Raw genomic sequence first — 21,407 nt, 5'->3', positions numbered from 1 at the left:
CCCTCATTCATAGTGTTGTTTCGCGGGGAATACGCTCGTCTGCCGGCTGGGATTAATAATACAGAAAGGTAGGCCAGGTTTCTTCCCTTATCTCGGGGATTTTTGTGGGGGGTACTGAATAATTGCGCTAACGGTTTCAGTGTGAAACGAACGGTGTCACTGGGAATACTTTTGAATATATTATATGTTTAGTGATATATAATTATGAATGGTGTGTGTGTGAATTGATTCACTTTGATACTTAATCGATGTCAACTAATTTTAAAATTATGGTGGTTTGATTGGATGTTTCTTTTGGCGCCATAAAGGGACAGGTTAAACGTAACGTAAACAGCTGCATAGCCTTAGGGCCTAAACCTTAAAGTACAACTATCGTTAGTTCCATTCATAAAAACACTAAGATTTTATCAAAGCCAAGATTTATGCCTTGAAGATCTGGATCTCGAGATCTAGATAAGTCTAGATCCATATCTAGATTCTAGATCTAGTATTAATACTTAATACCGTTACCCTAGCCTAATCCTATACGTAGACTATTTCTGAACATTCCAAAACCTAATGTTAGACTGGTCTCGACGCAACGTCAGTACAGCACAGCATTTCTGAGAATTTCTCTGCCGGCGTTTTGTTTAGACAAGCATAAATTTAAGCCAATTAAAGTTATTGATCGTTTGATTTCTCTGTCAGCGTTTTGTTTAGACAAGCATAAATTTCTTTTGACAAAGCCAGCGAGAATGTCAATTTCGAAATGCGGTGTAATTGTAGACATTTATTTTTGTCTTGTGACGTTTATGTTTATAAACTTGAAAGGTTCTCGATTATCTAACCTTAGCAAACACGCACATTTAGCATTATATCACCGCCACAGCCCTGTTCATATCACAGCTATAGCCCTGTTCATATCACAGCTATAGCCCTGTTCATGTCACAGCTATAGCCCTGTTCATATCACAGCTATAGCCCTGTTCATGTCACAGCTATAGCCCTGTTCATGTCACAGCTATAGCCCTGTTCATGTCACAGCTATAGCCCTGTTCATGTCACAGCTATAGCCCTGTTCATGTCACAGCTATAGCCCTGTTCATGTCACAGCTATAGCCCTGTTCATGTCACAGCTATAGCCCTGTTCATGTCACAGCTATAGCCCTGTTCATATCACAGCTATAGCCCTGTTCATGTCACAGCTATAGCCCTGTTCATATCACAGCTATAGCCCTGTTCATGTCACAGCTATAGCCCTGTTCATGTCACAGCTATAGCCCTGTTCATGTCACAGCTATAGCCCTGTTCATGTCACAGCTATAGCCCTGTTCATGTCACAGCTATAGCCCTGTTCATGTCACAGCTATAGCCCTGTTCATATCACAGCTATAGCCCTGTTCATGTCACAGCTATAGCCCTGTTCATGTCACAGCTATAGCCCTGTTCATGTCACAGCTATAGCCCTGTTCATGTCACAGCTATAGCCCTGTTCATGTCACAGCTATAGCCCTGTTCATATCACAGCTATAGCCCTGTTCATGTCACAGCTATAGCCCTGTTCATGTCACAGCTATAGCCCTGTTCATGTCACAGCTATAGCCCTGTTCATATCACAGCTATAGCCCTGTTCATATCACAGCTATAGCCCTGTTCATGTCACAGCTATAGCCCTGTTCATGTCACAGCTATAGCCCTGTTCATGTCACAGCTATAGCCCTGTTCATATCACAGCTATAGCCCAGTTCATATCAAACAGCCCAGTTCATATCAAACACCCCTGTTCATATCAAACACCCCTATTCATATCAAACAGCCCTGTTCATATCAAACAGCCCAGTTCATATCAAACACCCCTGTTCATATCAAACACCCCTATTCATATCAAACAGCCCTGTTCATATCAAACAGCCCTGTTCATATCAAACAGCCCTGTTCATATCACACCCAACAACCCTGTTTATGTATCCCATAAAGCTCCGTGCCTATTCTGACATTTATAAATAAAATATATTGTACATGAATGACCCAATCTCACATCCATCACACCCCCACTCTGTCCCCCGCCCCCCTCCCCCCTCCCCATACTTGCCCTTATAATAATTGGCTCTTTGTCCAGAATTACTCACAGCTCACCATTGTGCATGTTCCAACTTATCCATTTCCTGCACGTGTTTGGTTAGGGCTGACGTACCTCATCTTACCTGTACAAAGCCACATCCGCTGATTCAATTATCTCCTCTAATTAATTTTTACATCTACAAAACTCTGACGTCCATCCTTTGTTGTTTTTTTTTTTTTTTTTTTTTTTTTTTTTTCTCTATTGTAAAGCTTTCATCTCTCATTCAGTCTCTCTGTTATTGTAAACTTTCATCGCTCATTTAGTTGCTCTGTTATTGTAAACTTTCATCTCTCATTTAGTTTCTCTGTTATTGTAAAACTTTCATCTCTCATTTAGTTTCTCTGTTATTGTAAACTTTCATCTCTCATTTAGTTTCTCTGTTATTGTAACTTTCATCTCTCATTTAGTTTCTCTGTTATTGTAAACTTTCATCTCTCATTTAGTTTCTCTGTTATTGTAAAACTTTCATCTCTCATTTAGTTTCTCTGTTATTGTAAACTTTCATCTCTCATTTAGTTTCTCTGTTATTGTAAAACTTTCATCTCTCATTCAGTTTTTCAACTCGGCATCAAACTCGGTCTGTCATTTCAAAACAGCGTTCATCTATAAATAGCTCTGTTTTTTTTCCCTCGCAGAACCAACGCGCATGCTCAGCATCTGTGGCGTTCAGTCAGGGTTTTTTTCAAGGGCGCGGCTGTCGATCGAGACGCCCGTGGGGGGGGGGGGGGGGGGGGGGGGCGACACGGTGCCGGCTGGCCCTTTAAATTCTTTCTCCCCACGCCCCGGTGAGTAAGCCGTCCCGGCGTTGTTTGAGCGTTACGTAATCCGTGTGCTCTGTTGAGCCGCGGATACGTTGTTGTTACTGCGCGTGCTTTGGGCGAGTATTGAACGGGGTTTGATGTTTTGCTAGTATTGAAGACTGTGAGTGTTGTTTAGTGTAGAGAACTAATTTTGCTTCAGTATGCAACATGAGGGAATACAAACAGTAAACAACACTCTGATTATTAATTAAACGCGTATAAAAAGTTTATTTCTTTTATTTAAACTAACAAAAATAGAAATAATAAAGTCATCGCTGATAGTGTATTAAGCTATCCTTACAGCGAAATTGTCTGAGATATATAATAAAAACAACCCCATGCGACTCTGTTGCCCAGTCGGCTATCCTAGAAGTACTTATTAACCTTATGACGTACCTGTTACACCTGTCCCCCCACTTACATCACAGGTACGTGGAGGTGCAAACCTGGAGTGTGTAAAAAAACTGTCTTAACGTCCACTGTCGGTGAACGCTGGTTGTATGTCTGTCCTGTACACACCTGTGGTCATATTATGTCTGTCCTGTACACACCTGTGGTCATATTAGGTCTGTCCTGTACACACCTGTGGTCATGTTATGTCTGTCCTGTACACACCTGTGGTCATGTTATGTCTGTCCTGTACACACCTGTGGTCATATTATGTCTGTCCTGTACACACCTGTGGTTATATTAGGTCTGTCCTGTACACACCTGTGGTCATATTATGTCTGTCCTGTACACACCTGTGGTCATATTATGTCTGTCCTGTACACACCTGTGGTCTGTCCTGTACACACCTGTGGTCATATTAGGTCTGTTCTGTACACACCTGTGGTCATATTATGTCTGTCCTGTACACACCTCTGGTCATATTATGTCTGTCCTGTACACACCTGTGGTCATATTAGGTCTGTCCTGTACACACCTCTGGTCATATTAGGTCTGTTCTGTACACACCTGTGGTCATATTAGGTCTGTCCTGTACACACCTGTGGTCATATTAGGTCTGTTCTGTACACACCTGTGGTCATATGTCTGTCCTGTACACACCTGTGGTTATATTAGGTCTGTCCTGTACACACCTGTGGTCATATTATGTCTGTCCTGTACACACCTGTGGTCATATTAGGTCTGTTCTGTACACACCTGTGGTCATATTTGTCCAGCATAGAGTCTCATTTGCCAGGACAAATACGCCAGTGTTAAGTGTGTTGACTGACTGGAGAATAGGGCATTGAGGTTAAACTAACGCGGGACCTGATTAGGATGAACTACTTCCGTGCAGGCAGATCGACACTGGTCTGACGCGATTCTTAGCGTTGGGAGGGGGGGGGGGGGGCTTTAATTTGATGGCCCTCATTCTCATGGCCAACACTTTGGTGGCCCGAACTAAGGGTACACCCTTTGGTGGCCCACACTTTGATGACCCTCATTTTCATGGCCCACAGTTTGGTGACCCGCACTTGCAGTTCTCACTTGGGGGGGGGCACACCTTTTGGTGGCCCACACTTTGTTGGCCCCCACCTCATTGACCCGCCATTTAGTGGCCCTCACTTTGATTGTTTTGTTGGTTATGTCTCCCACTAGCGATGAAAAAGGACACTAAACTTTCAGCTCACCAACAAACAAACAAACAAACACTACTCACCCCCCCCCCACTCACGTGCTTTACATACACACTACATCGGTCCTGGAACATCTGCTACTGTAGGTGTGTAAGCCTACCTGAACCCAGTCCCCAGGTGTGTCTGTCGACCGTCGACCCCCCCCCCCCCCCCCTCTCCACCTCCCGTCCCGGGTCCTAAGGTGTGGTACACGTCATCAGAGAGACCAACAGACAAAATGGCGCTGTGTTGATAATTGGGGGTGCATTGTTTGGGTGTGAGACCCACTATTCTGGGAACAGGGGGGGGGGGGGGGGGGGGCACTGCATGAGAATACAAGCTGTTAGTGAGGTAACACAGAACGTATTCTGGTGAGCAGCCATACATAAAACAATCACCACATTCTTAACCATTACCGCCGTGTACACTTTTTTTTGCCTGTACATGAAATGCATTGTTTAGGAAAGACGTACACAACCCGTACACACGTGTACACCTGACGTTGTCCTGAGCTGACATCCCTCACCTTCATCAGCTCACGTCCTTGACCTAGTGAGCGCTAGCTGACAGCCAATGAACCGTTCTGTACGTGCCCTTCATCTGTTGGCTGTACCCGCGCTGTTCTATTGTACCAGCTGGATTCATCTGTTGGCTGTACCCGCGCTGTTCTATTGTACCAGCTGGATTCATCGCTCACGGTGGGCGTTTAATTAAGCGAGGTTTTGATTGGCCAGGAGGTGGGAGGTGATCTAGGACCAATAACGTGATGAAATAATGATGTCGTGTTGGTGGATGTATGGCGTGGTTGTGCAGCTCACCGCATCCCTAACATCTGCCTCTGTGACCTCAATCATCAACCTGTGTCACACGGGTATTGAACACGTGGTCTGACGTCACCACGGCCTTCTGTCTCAACCTCCCTACAAACCCATCTTACAACAACAACACAAACAATTCCAATACGCCGCTGTTCTAAAACACTAACCCTCACTAATGTCGCCTTGAACTGAAACACGGTGTTAACCTCGTGTATACGAGTTTAGCCGAGTGTGCACGTCTTTAGCCGAGTGTACACGACGTTAGCCGAGTGTACACGATCTTAGCCGAGTGTACACGATGTTAGCCGAGTGTACACGATGTTAGCCGAGTGCACACGACGTTGGCCGAGTGTTCACGCCTTTAGCCGAGTGCATACGACGTTCGCCGAAATCAAAGTTCACTACTAGATTTTCTGTGAAGATAAGCGGCAGCTCAAGAAGTCGTGTGGAGGGAGAGCTGCTATTGATTCGTCCATCTTCATCGGGAACCTGTAGTGGGGGCTGGAGGGGGGGGGGACAGCCCGGAGAGAAATGTGAAGAACGGTTGTGTTTGTTGACACGTTAAGAGCTAATTAATTAGCAGTATTTGAAGAATGTTTCAATTAGCAATAATTCAAAGAAACTTCTCAAATTTTCATTGGCCTTGAATGTCAGAAGCTTGTATAAGGTGAGTGTGAGGACGAGGGTGTGTCGAAATGGTTAGGTTTAAATCATCAGCAACAACAGCTGTGCTAGTGTCGATAGGGAAAGATGGATTTGGTTTACAGATACATTTGAACCTTGACCTTCAGTCGTGTGTACCATCTCATGCTATACCTGCTGTGGGACTGATAATTTCTTTGAGGTGTTATTCTGTCCCTGGTTTGTGCACCTGCTCTTTTTACCTGCATCCCAGTTTTACCTGCACTTTAGCCGCCTTTGTGTGCGCGTCGTGACGTCACTGATGCAGCAGCCGATCATGCAACTGCCGGCTTTGTCTGTGCCGGGCGCACTCATGCGCAACGACTGCAGTTGTGCTTTTGACGTTCGAGCCACCATTTTTGTTTTGGTTGTTGTTATTTGAGCTGTTACCATTATAGCTCTATACATCGTGACAACTATCACAGTCTATTGGCAGTCGTGACATACTGTTACAAGTATCACAGGCAACTGGCATTTTTATAGATTTTGTGTGGATACACAACACACAAAGACGTACACACTTATATAATGGCCGACACATGCATAATGACTAACATATAAGGTGTCGGCGTGGTCGAGTCAGTAAAGCTCATGGCGGCTAAACCGTCAAGTTCGAACCCTCGGGCAGATGAGGCTCGTTAGCTGGGGACAGCCACTCTTCTAGGAGAGACAACTCCAAAAATTAAACAACTGCTGCCTTGTAGTTTGTTCTTGGTTGGACAAAGGCTATGGAAGCAAATCCAAAAAGAAAAGCAGGCTGAAATTGGAGTCAATGGCCTCAATGGCGCATAACAAGTTGACACGTATACTTAATTGTGCTGGAGGGGATCCCTTCCAACACTAAAATTAAGAACGAAGAATAAGCTAACATGTACATAATGGCTATCATATGCATAATGGCTGACATACATAATGGCTGACATAGTAATGTAACACTTAATGACTAACATAATACGTAATGTCGTATATGCATATATCTACATACACACTTTTCCAAGTCAAGCTAAAGTTTTTTATGTGAGTAAAATATGCTTGATATGTAAAATTTTGCGATTGACTGATATTGCGCAGTTCATTAGATAACCTAGTACAAATTCTCCCTTAATGAGAACCGTGTAATCAATACCGTGTGCGTCCCCTCCTCGCCATACACCCCCCCCCCCCCCCCCCCCCCCCCAGCGGACGGGTAATGAATAATTCCATAATGGTGGTCACCCACTCGCCCAACTCTCGGCTCCGTCGTTGATCGCTCTACGACTCGTGACCTAATCCAGCCAATCGCCGCCAGCCAGCCGGCCGGCCGGGCCGTGGCGAGTCCCCGAGGGACGTAATCCCCTGAGCTATGATTACAACAAAAAGCGCAAGAGAACCGTGAAACGAGTGTTGTTGATTAGTTGGTAAAATTTATCTACGGAGGTCATGGGGTCATTTATTTCGACCATTTGAAGTGGGGGCCATTCATCATGATACCGTTAAACAACGCCGGTAATTGAATGTAAAGATACGGTTAACTCACCCCCCCCCCACACACACACACCCACGCAGACGATTGTAGGCATTGGTGACGCCTGTTAACTGTTGACTTGGTGATAGTGGTCATTTCACTTTTGATTGTAGTGGTCATTTCACTTTTGATTGTAGTGATCATTTCACTTTTGATTGTAGTGGTCATTTCACTTTTGATTGTAGTGGTCATTTCACTTTTGATTGTAGTGATCATTTCACTTTTGATTGTAGTGGTCATTTCACTTTTGATTGTAGTGATCATTTCACTTTTGATTGTAGTGGTCATTTCACTTTTGATTGTAGTGGTCATTTCACTGTTGATTGTAGTGGTCATTTCACTGTTGATTATAGTGGTCATTTCACTGTTGATTATAGTGATCATTTCACTTTTGATTGTAGTGGTCATTTCACTTTTGATTGTAGTGGTCATTTCACTGTTGATTGTAGTGGTCATTTCACTGTTGATTATAGTGGTCATTTCACTGTTGATTATAGTGATCATTTGACAGTTGATAGTGGTCATTTCACTGTTGATTATAGTGGTCATTTCACTGTTGATTATAGTGGTCATTTCACTGTTGATTATAGTGGTCATTTCACTGTTAACTTGATAGTCACTTTTTGTGTGTGTTTTTTTAGATAGCAATGATTCAGAATGGGAAATAGCAAATATATGGCATACATCAACGTTGACAACACTGCAGTAGCTACCCCATGATACACGGCAAGCCTTTATACCCTCAATAAGACAGCAAGTCCTATACCTTGTATAACACGGCAAACCACTAGATCTTGTATATGACGATAAGCCCCTATTGCTTGTATAACACGACAACCCCCTACACCTTGTATAACACGGTAAGCCCCTATAGGCTACCCCTGCCCTATGTAACTTAAGAACCAGCAAAGACGGCCCTTTCTAAACATGTCAGCCTAGGTGCTTGACCCTGTCACAACCTCACCTATAGACTGCCAGCACTTCTCACACATACGGCCTACTTGTGTTTACCTGCGTCATTAAAGCCGAACCTTGAATTCAAACACACCTATAAACTTAGTAATTGTTTTAAGACCGAACCTTACTTTTACAAACACACCTATAAACTTAGTAGGCCCTAATTGTTTTATAGCCAAACCTTACATTTACAAACACACCTATAAACTTAGTGATTGTTTTAAGACCGAACCTTACATTTACAAACACACCTATAAACTTAGTGATTGTTTTAAGACCGAACCTTACATTTACAAACACACCTATAAACTTGATAATTGTTTTATAGCCAAACCTTACATTTACAAACACACCTATAAAGTTAGTAATTGTTTTTAAAGCCAAACCTTACATTATCAAACACATATATAAACTTGATAATTGTTTTAAGGCCAAACCTTACATTTTCAACACACCTATTCACTTAGTACTTGTATTACCGGATTTCACAAACATCACAATATATATGGATCGTCGTCCCAGCTATGTTTACTGCCCCCCCCCCCCCCTACTGGTTCCAAAAATAGCTTACAGGTAATAGCTCCACCCCTCCTCACCTTTTAGTTCATGTCTACCCAGTTTCTCCAGTACCTCCGTGTTTTTATAGCTCGTCTTTAAAGTTTGTGTTCAAATAGCTTTAGACAAGAACGGCTTTGTCGCCTGATAAACACGCATCTTGTGCTACCCAGCGCTACCCAGCCTTGTGCTACCCAACCCTTGTGCTACCCAGTGCTACCAACCCTTGTGCTATCCAACCCTTGTGCTACCCAACATTGTGCCACCCAACCCTTGTGCTACCCAGCCTTGTGCTACCCAACCTTGTGCTACCCAACCTTGTGCTATCCAGTGCTACCAACTCATGTGCTATCCAGTGCTACCAACCCTTGTGCTACCCAGCATACATCGCGAGACAAGGTTCGTCTATCAGCGACACACGTGTCAATGGTTCATACTGTCACAGCTACACCTTTCTACTTCACTTTTCTTTAAAGATAGTAACTTACACCAGTGGGTTTTTTTTCCAACTATTTAGGTAATAAATTAAAATGTAATTAATTGTAATGAGTGCAGACATGTCTATTGTCTACAAGCATTGTTCAGTAGTCGTATCAGTCCCAAGATGAACCCTGACTCAGTACCGCCAATGTAAAAAGCTTTCATCTATCAAAGTGGCAGGCCTACACTGGCCAGGTACGTGTTGCCGGGCAGTTGCTAGGTGAAACAAAAGGAAGAAACGTAATGGCCTGAGAACAAAACGATGAAGCGACCGTCTTATCTTTGACCTGAATACCTGGCATAGCGCCCCCCTCCCGCGGTGTCGTCTGAATTTATCTCCAGATTGACCCCCCTACCCCCCCCCCCCCCCCCCCCCCCGTCTAAGTCCACTCTCGGTAATTTATGTTCGGGTAAGCCATCTGTTAAAAACAGCCGGGGGTATACACATAAAATAGTCCATGGAAAAAAATTTGGCTCAGACAATGCGAGAAAAAAAAAAGGTTTGGATTGAAAGGGCGATAGTAGAGGACTGTTTATAAATGTACAGAGGTGGAGCCGGGCATCAGACGTGTTTAGATTGGGTAATTGGCTCCCCCCGCTGGTGTATATATCTACGTGAAGTTTTAGACATACACAGACCTAGTACACTCATATGCCCATACTGTTCCCACACAATGTGCCCTCACTGTTCCCACACTATCCACTCACCATGTGCCCTCACTTTCACCACCACCCACACTAACTCGGCGCCTACATCATACACCCACCACCAGAACCCACCTGTGCCCACACACCCCACCCACACACTAACCCAGTATTCTCTCTATACCAACATACCCACACACCGTCCCCCCACACACCGTTCCCCCACACACCCACTACCAACAACACACACAAACCCCTCCATTGTGTACTCACGTTCCGACTGTAGGCCTACACAAACAGATCCCATTCCATCCACCCCTCACGCATTTATTGAAACAGTCATTAGCCAGGTATTGTAAAAGTAAACTTTAGCGACACATCAGGAACTTTGTATACGGGGGGGGGGGGGCAATGATGGACACCATGCATGGATTGTGTTACGTGAATGTTCTAGGCGTGTCTGGTCTGGTGGTAGTTCACCATCAGTTCTCTTGTTCACTCATCCCCTATCCTCAGTGACGCCTATGGTTGCTTTCTCTGTGATTAAGAATTACATACACAGAATAGACTTAAGTATTTAAATTATGGCAGTATATGTTGTGTAAAAGGGGGGGGGGGGGAGAGAGTCCAAGACTTACCGGAAGTCAACTTGTCAGAAGATTTAAAAACTCTGCTCCCGTGTAAAACTACGAGACTACAGATCACGTGACTAGCCACTTGTTCCCGCGCACACCACACGTCAACTCTCGTTTAACAGAGTCCACGAGAGGGCCTCTATATTTAGCCGTGAGCGATGTGATTGTCTGGGCATTGAGTAGGCCAGGCGAGTGGAATACGGCCATATCTAGGTCATGCCATCGACTGTTGGGTTGGCTAATAGATGGGGAACAGAAAAAACAAAGTTCCTCTCCTTACAAACATGGCCGCCACGGTGTATGTTGTTAAAATGGAGGGGGGGGGGAGTCCCGGTGGTTGTAAAGGATGGGTTATCTGCCCCTGAAGGACATATCTACAGTAGGTCCTTGGGTGGTTAAGGTCATTGTAATAAATTTAAGCACATGTCCAGGGGACCGTGTCGGCGGTCAGGTCAGGGGTCATGGGGCTGGAGGTCACAGTTGACTGGACGAGAAGTGAAGGAATGGTCTGGGGAGGGGGGGGGGGGGGGGTAAATGTTCACATGCCAGGGAAAGCAGGTAGGGGTCTGGGATAGGTACGGGGATTGTTTAGGATAGGTTGTTAAAAGAGAGGTTTTTGTAGGATAGGTTCGTGTGTGGAAGATTAGATCGAAGCACGACGGTACACCCCACGTTAACACGGAAAGGCACTAGACATGACGTACCGTTATTAAACACCGTAATTAATGACGTCCCACTTATTTCTCAGCTTCCCGCATCGTTATCCGAATTTAGACGTGTATGGTATTGTTGATTTTAATATCGCGAACTAACCGCCTTTTTTGTTTAATTCAGCATATTTAGCTAACAGAAGATTGTAGTATTTTTCAAATTATGGACCACGTGATTACCGTAGTAGCGACGTTTTAGTTCGTCTAGTGATTAAACTAAATATAAAATTATTTCTTTGTTGCAGGCTGTGTGATCAACCGTGTAGACGAGGACAGGCCGAGGGCTGACTCACGAGACGAGTTGAGTAGGATCAGGGCTCGCAGACTTAGCCTGCAGGATCTCAGTTCTCCACTGCGACGCTAGAAATTCCATCCTGAATGAAAACCCAGTGACTCGTGTGAATGAATTCCGACCGGGCCTATCTCTCGACGAACTAGACCGTGACGTCGTGTTTCAACCCTCTGTCTTCTAACCGGCTGATATCTTTCTCCGTGTGGAGCGGGCCCCGTGTGTGTTTTTTTTACCTGTGTTATTTTTACCTGTGTTTACCTGGCCCAAACACGTGGGACCGTCGGCTGTACTAACTGGCAACTCAGACAACAATACAGCCCGGCTGTAGTGACACTGGCACTGAGGGGAACACAGCCCTCGCCACGTTCGCCCGTCACATAATCTCGACCATCTGGTGCTTTTAATCCCTCCATCTCGCCTCGGATATTGGATTTTTGTGGATTTATTCTCCCATCTAACTGTGGATACTGATGATTTAAACGGGAGTTAAAATTATTTCAGTACATCAAGTTTTTTTTTTCAAGAAATGGCGAGTTTTTCTGTTGTGTGGAGTTTAGTGGTGGTCAGTTTGGCAGTGTTGACCTCGGCCCAGCAGGAAGGCGTGGCCGTGAAATGGGGCGTCGCCGACGGGACGGCCACCGTGGGCCGCATGTTTCGCATGCACATTCCAAGCGACGCTTTCAGCGGTGACGTCACTTCGTATACGGTGAGTACTCGTGCTATAAATAGATTGAACTTTTGGGGGGAATTTTTTTTATACCAGTGTCCAATAATGGCACAATAATAGAATATTTTTAAAATGGGGGTGTTAGGTTAGTGGTAGTTAACTAAATGCGCATATGACTTGCTAATATCACTGCTAACTTTATCCCTAGTCCTACCATACGCCTATTACTTCTAACCATAAAACTAGTTGAGATTACAATACTGCCAACAACCAAACAAACCTATTTTTGGAAGATCATTATCGGACTTGGTGTCGTCAATGATCAGAATTTTCCCTGCCAATTTAAGATAATTTGATAGTTTTGAACGGGTAAATGTAAAAAAAATCCAACCCAATAGGGCCTATATCACAATTGATATCTTACTGTTTTACTAGCCCTATACCTCACTCTAAACTCTAAACCTAACCTTACTATTTCTCACTTAGACTAACAGTAAAACATAGTTATAAGGGAAATCTCTTATCATAGGATCAATGCCCCCCCCCCCATTAACCTTTTGTTAACATGACGTCATCTAATCCACCCGTGTGTTCACATTCCTTGCCAAAATTCTGCAGCCCACCCCACCCCACCCCTCCACACCCCACCTAACCTGTCTGATGACGCGTGTTCACCGATCCTGCATTGTTTACTTTAGTTTGCATCTGTTTAACATAATGAGGTGCCCACAATAGCGGGGCGGGCATTAGTCTCGTGATACTCCCACTTGTGGTGGTGTGGGTAACATAGTGGTCTCACACATACCACACACACCCCCACATAATGGTGGTGTGGGTAACAGTGGTTTCACACATATGACACACAACCCCCACACATTATGGTGATGTGGGTAACAGTGGTTTCACACATGACACACAACCCCCACACATTATGGTGATGTGGGTCACATAGTGGTCTCACACATACCACACACCCCCACACATTATGGTGATGTGGGTCACATAGTGGTTGACCGTGATCTCACACATACCACACCCCCCACACACACACATTATGGCGACGTACAGTTTCTTGTGTACACATATACGACCCCCCCCCCCCCCTCACACCTTTACAGGCCAGCTGACAGTAACCCCCTTCCCAGTGTTGTGAGTGGGTTGAAACGTGGTCAAACATACGACCCCCACACAGCCCTCCACTCGGCCTCCATATTGTAATGACGGTGTTCATATATCGGGTCGGGACTTTTTGGTATGACACAGTCAAAGTTACCGAGTCCCCGTCACGAGCAAGTATGACCTGCCACTGTAGACTAAAAGACCAATCTACACACTGTAGTACTAGACTAATCAACACAGGGGTATAGATCAACCCTATCACACTCTTCTAGCTTTGAACTAAACTGCTGACCATCGATTTACTTCTTAGCCTCAGCCGTGTAGAGAGATGTTTCTCTGTGTTACAGTGGTGGTGTGTCAGTTTGTCTGTGTACCCGTATCACCACGTCGGTGTCACCTTGTCCGCGTGTCACCTTGTCAGCGTGTCACCACGTCGGTGTTTTACCATGCTGTGTTACCAATCCAGCATGTCCCCGCGTATCACCTATCGGTGTCTCACCTATCGGCGTATCACCGTTGTAGTCTGACCATGTTTTTCAAGTCCCCATCAACCGTTCAGTACCACAGTAATCGACCCACACATTCTGTTCCATAGAAAATGATCCCCCACTGTAGCGCCCTTCCCTCGCCCTACATGTGGCCGTATAACACCTACTAAAGCCAAGGATCGAAGCACCAACTAATTGTCCTGTAGCCGCGACATGCACAGGTGTCAAGATTCTAAGCCCGCCTAACACAGCGATTCACACCGTACTCTAAAGAGATCTAAATTTAGGATCTTACATCGGATTTACCCGAAAACCTTCAATTGATAGACGATCACAAACGAGACACATCTAAGTTTCCCATGCAAGGTGTGCGCTACTGTCAATTCTTTTTGTACATCTAACACTCTAGACGATAGCTGTGTAGCTGGGCTAGGTTGTAGCTGGGCTAGGTTGTAGCAGTGTAGCTGAGCTAGATGGTAGCAGTGTAGCTGGGCTAGATTGTAGCAGTGTAGCAGGGCTAGTGTAGCTGGCCTAGATTGTAGCAGTGTAGCTGGGCTAGATTGTAGCAGTGTAGCTGGGCTAGATTGTAGCAGTGTAGCTGGGCTAGATTGTAGCAGTGTAGCTGGGCTAGATTGTAGCAGTGTAGCAGGGCTAGTGTAGCTGGCCTAGATTGTAGCAGTGTAGCTGGGCTAGATTGTAGCAGTGTAGCTGGGCTAGATTGTAGCAGTGTAGCAGGGCTAGTGTAGCTGGCCTAGATTGTAGCAGTGTAGCTGGGCTAGATTGTAGCAGTGTAGCTGGGCTAGTGTAGCTGGGCTAGTGTAGCTGGGCTAGATTGTAGCAGTGTAGCTGGGCTAGATTGTAGCAGTGTAGCAGGGCTAGTGTAGCTGGCCTAGATTGTAGCAGTGTAGCTGGGCTAGATTGTAGCAGTGTAGCTGGGCTAGATTGTAGCAGTGTAGCTGGGCTAGTGTAGCTGGGCTAGATTGTAGCAGTGTAGCTGGGCTAGATTGTAGCAGTGTAGCAGGGCTAGATTGTAGCAGTGTAGCTGGGCTAGATTGTAGCAGTGTAGCAGGGCTAGTGTAGCTGGCCTAGATTGTAGCAGTGTAGCTGGGCTAGATTGTAGCAGTGTAGCTGGGCTAGATTGTAGAAGTGTGGCTGGGCTAGATTGTAGCAGTGTAGCTGGGCTAGATTGTAGCAGTGTAGCTGGGCTAGATTGTAGCAGTGTAGCTGGGCTAGTGTAGCTGGGCTAGATTGTAGCAGTGTAGCTGGGCTAGATTGTAGCAGTGTAGCTGGGCTAGATTGTAGCAGTGTAGCAGGGCTAGTGTAGCTGGCCTAGATTGTAGCAGTGTAGCTGGGCTAGATTGTAGCAGTGTAGCTGGGCTAGATTGTAGCAGTGTAGCTGGGCTAGATTGTAGCAGTGTAGCTGGGCTAGATTGTAGCAGTGTAGCTGGGCTAGATTGTAGCAGTGTAGCTGGGCTAGATTGTAGCAGTGTAGCTGGGCTAGATTGTAGCAGTGTAGCTGGGCTAGATTGTAGCAGTGTAGCTGGGCTAGATTGTAGCAGTGTAGCTGGGCTAGATTGTAGCAGTGTAGCTGGGCTAGATTGTAGCAGTGTAGCTGGGCTAGTGTAGCTGGGCTAGATTGTAGCAGTGTAGCTGGGCTAGATTGTAGCAGTGTAGCAGGGCTAGATTGTAGCAGTGTAGCTGGGCTAGATTGTAGCAGTGTAGCAGGGCTAGTGTAGCTGGCCTAGATTGTAGCAGTGTAGCTGGGCTAGATTGTAGCAGTGTAGCAGGGCTAGATTGTAGCAGTGTAGCTGGGCTAGATTGTAGCAGTGTAGCAGGGCTAGTGTAGCTGGCCTAGATTGTAGCAGTGTAGCTGGGCTAGATTGTAGCAGTGTAGCTGGGCTAGATTGTAGCAGTGTGGCTGGGCTAGATTGTAGCAGTGTAGCTGGGCTAGATTGTAGCAGTGTAGCTGGGCTAGATTGTAGCAGTGTAGCTGGGCTAGTGTAGCTGGGCTAGATTGTAGCAGTGTAGCTGGGCTAGATTGTAGCAGTGTAGCTGGGCTAGATTGTAGCAGTGTAGCAGGGCTAGTGTAGATTGCCTAGATTGTAGCAGTGTAGCTGGGCTAGATTGTAGCAGTGTAGCTGGGCTAGATTGTAGCAGTGTAGCTGGGCTAGATTGTAGCAGTGTAGCTGGGCTAGATTGTAGCAGTGTAGCAGGGCTAGATTGTAGCAGTGTAGCAGGGCTAGATTGTAGCAGTAATTTCATTCTGCTATCAATACTTGAGAACACCCCCCCCCCCCTCTCTCCACAATCAGAGGCTGGTTAGAGTAACCCATGGTGCTGGTCAAAAGGGAACAGTCTAACTCACCTTTCTACCTCACCATTTAGAATCATCTCTTTGACTCATCTATACACCTCAGCACTTTTGTTAGTCAAAACAATAATGGTAGCTTTATTTAATAAAATATTTTACTTAATGTTAGCTTTAGTGTAAGATATTAGAATGAAACATCACAATTTGTCAAATAATTAATCTAAAATAATTAATCTACTTGTGCTTATAAAACAAAGTTTATGATGTTCAAAAAACTCAATGAAGAAATGATTTAACTTTTGTCAATGAAGAAATGATTTAACTTTTGTCAATGAAAAAATGATTTAACTTTTGTCAATGTTTCTTTTCAGATCAAATCTGTGGATGGCTCAGCACTACCTGCGTGGCTGGAGTTTGATCCCAGCAACAACATCCTCCAGGGCATCCCTGCGCCTAAGGATGCTGGCCAGCTCTACCTGGAGATCACCGCCCAAGGGTCAGCCAGCCAGGCTTCCGTGACCTTCACCTTGTTCGTCAGGGATGTGCCCACCCACACCTCCGGCACCCCTCTGAGGTTCAAGACAACTGGGCCGGAGTTTGTCCACTGCAAGCAGAGCGAGCCAGAGACCGTGGCCACCATCATCATTGACGTGGACTTTGATAAGATCCCGGTCCAGGAGAGACTGGCGCTGCTACAGAGGTTCCTGGCACACATGCAGCTCCACGAGGACATGGTCAAGATGGTTCCTGTGGGAAACAGCCCCATGCACGACAGCTCCGCGTTAGTCTCTGGGGTGGGTGACTGCGCGGAGCCCAAGACCCAGGGTCTGTTCATCTCATGGCCTGTTGGTTGCGGACTGGTCAAGGACGGTCATTTCCCCGTCCTGCAAAAACTGGACGAGGACTCAACTAGCGGGTTGATGGCTCAAGCTTTAGGCAACCCCGTCATTGGCTGGCACGTGACCAACAGCCACATTCAGGCACCAACCAGGAAGAGACGGCAGGCATTAAACACCCCCACGCCCTCCGTCACACCCATCATGTCCACCAAAACCCAAACCACCGGCGCCCAAACCGGTGTTGGTGACACCCTGACGCACATGGTGGTAGTGATGGAATCTCCTGTCATCATCCAGCCCACATCCACGTACGCCCCCATGGACAAAACAGATCTGCCCACCCTGGCACCACCACAGCCACCACCCAAGCCTAAAGACGTCACACAAACCATGCTCATGCCCACTCAGACAACCATCACCACGCAGCCTCCCATGAAAACAACCAAGCTGCCCATCAAACCAACCAAGACAAGCACCACTGGTAAACCTACAGATAAGGTTGTAGTTACACCACCTCCACCACCTGACTGCCAGAGACTCAAAACCAAAGGCTCCCTCACTGTGGAGGCAATATTGGGTGACTACAAGGAATATGAAATCCCTGAAGACACATTTAAGGACTGCGAGGTGGCTGAGACCCAAAGCCTGCGCTTAAAACTTTTTAACAACACTTCCGAAATCATCTCCTCCAGTTCTTTCCTTATGTTTGATGAGAAAAATCAGAAAATTAAAATGTTTCCATTCCCTGGTGAAGTCCCCAACCACAAGCTGAAGTTGATTGGTGAGAAGTCAATCAATGGGGAGACACTATCAGAGTCTGTGGACGTTAAAATCAACTTGAAAGGACATAAAAAAAAGGATACCCCCAACCATGAGTTTGGCATAACTGTGGATTACAACTACAACACATTCATGTCCAATTTCTCTGACAAATTTGAGCTGGCCACACGCATTGCTAAGGTATTTGGTGACACCAATCTGAGCAATATTAATGTTGTGAGCATCAAGAATGGCTCAGTCATCTTTACATGGGCCAACAAAACTCTGGCATACCAACCCTGTCAGGCTGACAAGCTCAAAGATCTTCTTAAAAATGTTGTGGATGATCAAAAGATCACTGCCCATGCTGTTGAAACACTTCGGCCCTATGCTCTCAAACAGCTGACCTTTGAGCCCAAAAAAACATGCAGTGCAAAAATGGATAAAGTGGTGGCAGAACCAGAGGAGCCCATTGCACCAGTAGATCCAAGCATGAAGCCGGATGATGACGAACAGGATCCTGGGATGGATGATTCCAAATCAACCACAGCAAAAACCAGCGATAAACCTGACGACACAACTGACGCTGTGGCTAAAGGATCCGCGGGCGGAGACGATGACGTTTGGATCACCACCGTGGTGCCTGCCGTGGTCATTGTGGCCATCTTGCTGATTGCACTGCTGATCGCTTGCTGCCTGTACCGCAAGAAGCGCAAGGGCAAGATGAACGTGGAGGAGCAGAACACCTTCATCAACAAAGGCGCACCTGTCATATTCCCCGACGAGCTGGAGGACAAGCCCAGCGACGTCAACAAACCTTTACTGGTCGAGGGAAGTCCGGCCCCGCCCCCAGAATATCACCGAGGTCCGAGTGAAAGTCCAGAGCGCTACAACAACCAAAGGAACATCTACGTCACAGACAGTGCACAGAATGGGGATGGTATAACGGAGATGCCGTACGAGCCCCCACACCCCCCAGTCCAGACGTCGACCAACAGTAAGCAGCCGCGGCCCACCCACCAGCAGTTTACTCAGCCCCCTCAGATCCTGCCCTAGATGTGTGTTTGAGAGTTCTAGAATAAAAAGTTAACACCCCTGGACACTGACCAGCTCAGCTGACACCTTCCTCTTGTTTGTGCCGCTGATAGGAAAAGATTTTCTGTTTTTTTCCACTGGTCAGACTATGCTCTGGTCTGAGTTTTACAGACAGCCATCCTACTGTATCCTGTGGATAATTGCTACACTTATCCATACACTGACGGATAAGCTTAACATTTACCCACGCCTGTCGGAGATGGATTGCCATACGGTTGTCATGTGATTGAAAGTGGTTTTTTTTCATTAGGCGCTAGATGTGGTTGCCATGTGTGGATGAATGTGGTTTTAAGATGCGGCTGAGTGTGGTTTCCACAAATGGTGGATGTGGCAGTTATTAATGCTGAGTGTGGTTTTTTTTTTTTTTTGGATGTGGCTTTCTTTACCTATAATTTGATATTATTTACTTTATTTGGAAACTTTACTGTCATATTTACTTTGCTTGGAAACTTTACTGTCATAATGTTGCTGTTCCTTCATAATTCAATGGTGAACAGACGAAATATTGACTGACATTGTTTCATTCCATTCAACATATTGAACTGTGTTTACCAAAAGTTTTTTTTTTGCTAATGAACATGTCATTTGTTCTTGTTTAGTACATATTTTTTATGCCGTATGATTACAACAGCTAATTTATAAACCTGATGTCTTCATTATGTTATACAATATTTATTGTATTAGGTTAATGTAATTTTAACTGAATTATAAAGATTGCGTCAAGAACTAATATTGTGTATTTAATAATTAAAAACTCCCAACATGTCTAGTAAGTATATACTAATTAAAGCTGTCTAACAACTGAATACTAATTAAGTTGTCTAGGAAAAGTTGAGTCTAAAAAATTAGTTTTTTCCCCGATTAAGTTGATGTACTAATTTAGTGTCTGCAGATGTTGATGTACTAATTTAGTGTCTGTAAAAGTTGATGGAATGAAATGCTGTGAACATCGGCAGCAAAATTTAGGATTGGAATCATTTGCATGTGACGGACCAGGTTGCTGGAATTTCTGGGGTCTCTGACTACTGGCGGAAGATGGTTGATGGTCAGTATGACGGTCAGCTTGTTTGATTTTGTATAAACTTTACCATTCGGTGTGAAAGCAAATTGTTTGAGACATTATTGAAGGCTTCACCAAACAGCCTTCATGAAGTGGAGTAAATGTGTGGATGAAGCTTTATATTTTTTTGTTGTGTTCACAATCTAATGTTCAACAGATCTTTGGTTAACTTGACATGTGCTAAACCAGGTTTAACATTTTTTCAGCATTTTCACCAATCAACCTCATGCCTCAATCTGCCCTTTGTGGCAAACTTGTCCCACAACAAATGTGGCAAACTTGTCCCACAACAAATGTGGCAAACTTGTTCCACAACAAATGTGGCAAACTTGTCAAACAACAAATGGGGCAAACTTGTCCCTCAACAAATGTGGATTGCATTCAATTCTGGAGCTCACGGCTCAAAATTTTTTATTCCCTTTAAATTAAAATAATGAATGAACGGTGGTCAGTTTAATGTTTTCCATGTATCTACTTGACATATCCAGTGGTCAGTTTGTAGCTGTTGTTGTGGTCAGTCTGTAGCTGTGTGTTAGTCTGGTTGGGGTTTGAACCTGGTCCTGCGCTGTGAGGTGCTGTACAACTATCACTTGAGCTAGTCAGTTTGTGGACTGGGTCATGTCTGTCAGGTTTTGTTGGTTGATTCATATTTACTTTGTTTACATCAATATTTACATATTTACGCTGTATTTAATTTTTTTTTTAATACCTGTCAACAGTTTGATAAAAAGATGAATTTGTAATTTATTAATATCCTTTCTATCATTTAATTTGAATCTACTAACTTGTTCAATTGTACCTGTGTAACCATCCATCACCTCATGTACTCATCTCTAACATATTTATAACACATAACACAGAAATTTTATCTGTTTTACTAAGGTTTGTGTTTTGTACAACTGTTAAAAAATGTAGGTAAAAGTTCAGAAAATTGTTGATAGTTAAGTCAGATTGTAGTGCTGTTTCATTTGTACTGCAGACTAATATTTTACACTTGAAACTAAAAGTTACAAAATTTAGTCTTAAACTTCAGTGTTTAAAGATGATACCTAAACTGCTTTTGGTTTTACTTTCAAATTACATGTCATGTCACCCATATATCATTGAGCTAGACTAAAAACTTGAATGTTATAACCTCGGAACAATTATTGTAAAAGCAACTCAAATAGTCCCATAATGCAATGAATTATTACAGCTTGTTTCAGAATGTAATTAACCCTCAATGCTCTATGTATTGCAGTGAGGTAACCATTGATGTGTAGCCAAAAAATTCTGGGCTTTATAACT

General features: G+C 44.7%; 1 protein-coding gene across 1 annotated transcript in view; it reads left to right on the top strand.

The window, feature by feature from the left end:
• Positions 1-19,719, top strand: part of LOC131939224 (dystroglycan 1) — a 63,419-nt gene extending 43,700 nt beyond the window's left edge. The window contains exons 4-5 of the mRNA XM_059297425.1: positions 11,736-12,488; positions 16,739-19,719. Of these exons, the coding sequence (XP_059153408.1) occupies positions 12,309-12,488; positions 16,739-19,021 (2,463 nt within the window). The 5' untranslated portion in view covers positions 11,736-12,308 and the 3' untranslated portion in view covers positions 19,022-19,719. The remainder of the gene's footprint in view (positions 1-11,735; positions 12,489-16,738) is intronic.
• Positions 19,720-21,407: the final 1,688 nt, after the last annotated feature.

This window comes from Physella acuta, unplaced genomic scaffold (assembly GCF_028476545.2).
Source record: "Physella acuta isolate Inbredline_101_S28 unplaced genomic scaffold, ASM2847654v3 ptg000269l, whole genome shotgun sequence".
In the NCBI taxonomy this organism is placed as follows: Eukaryota; Metazoa; Mollusca; class Gastropoda; family Physidae; genus Physella; species Physella acuta.
This window is presented reverse-complemented; position numbering and strand designations above follow the sequence as displayed.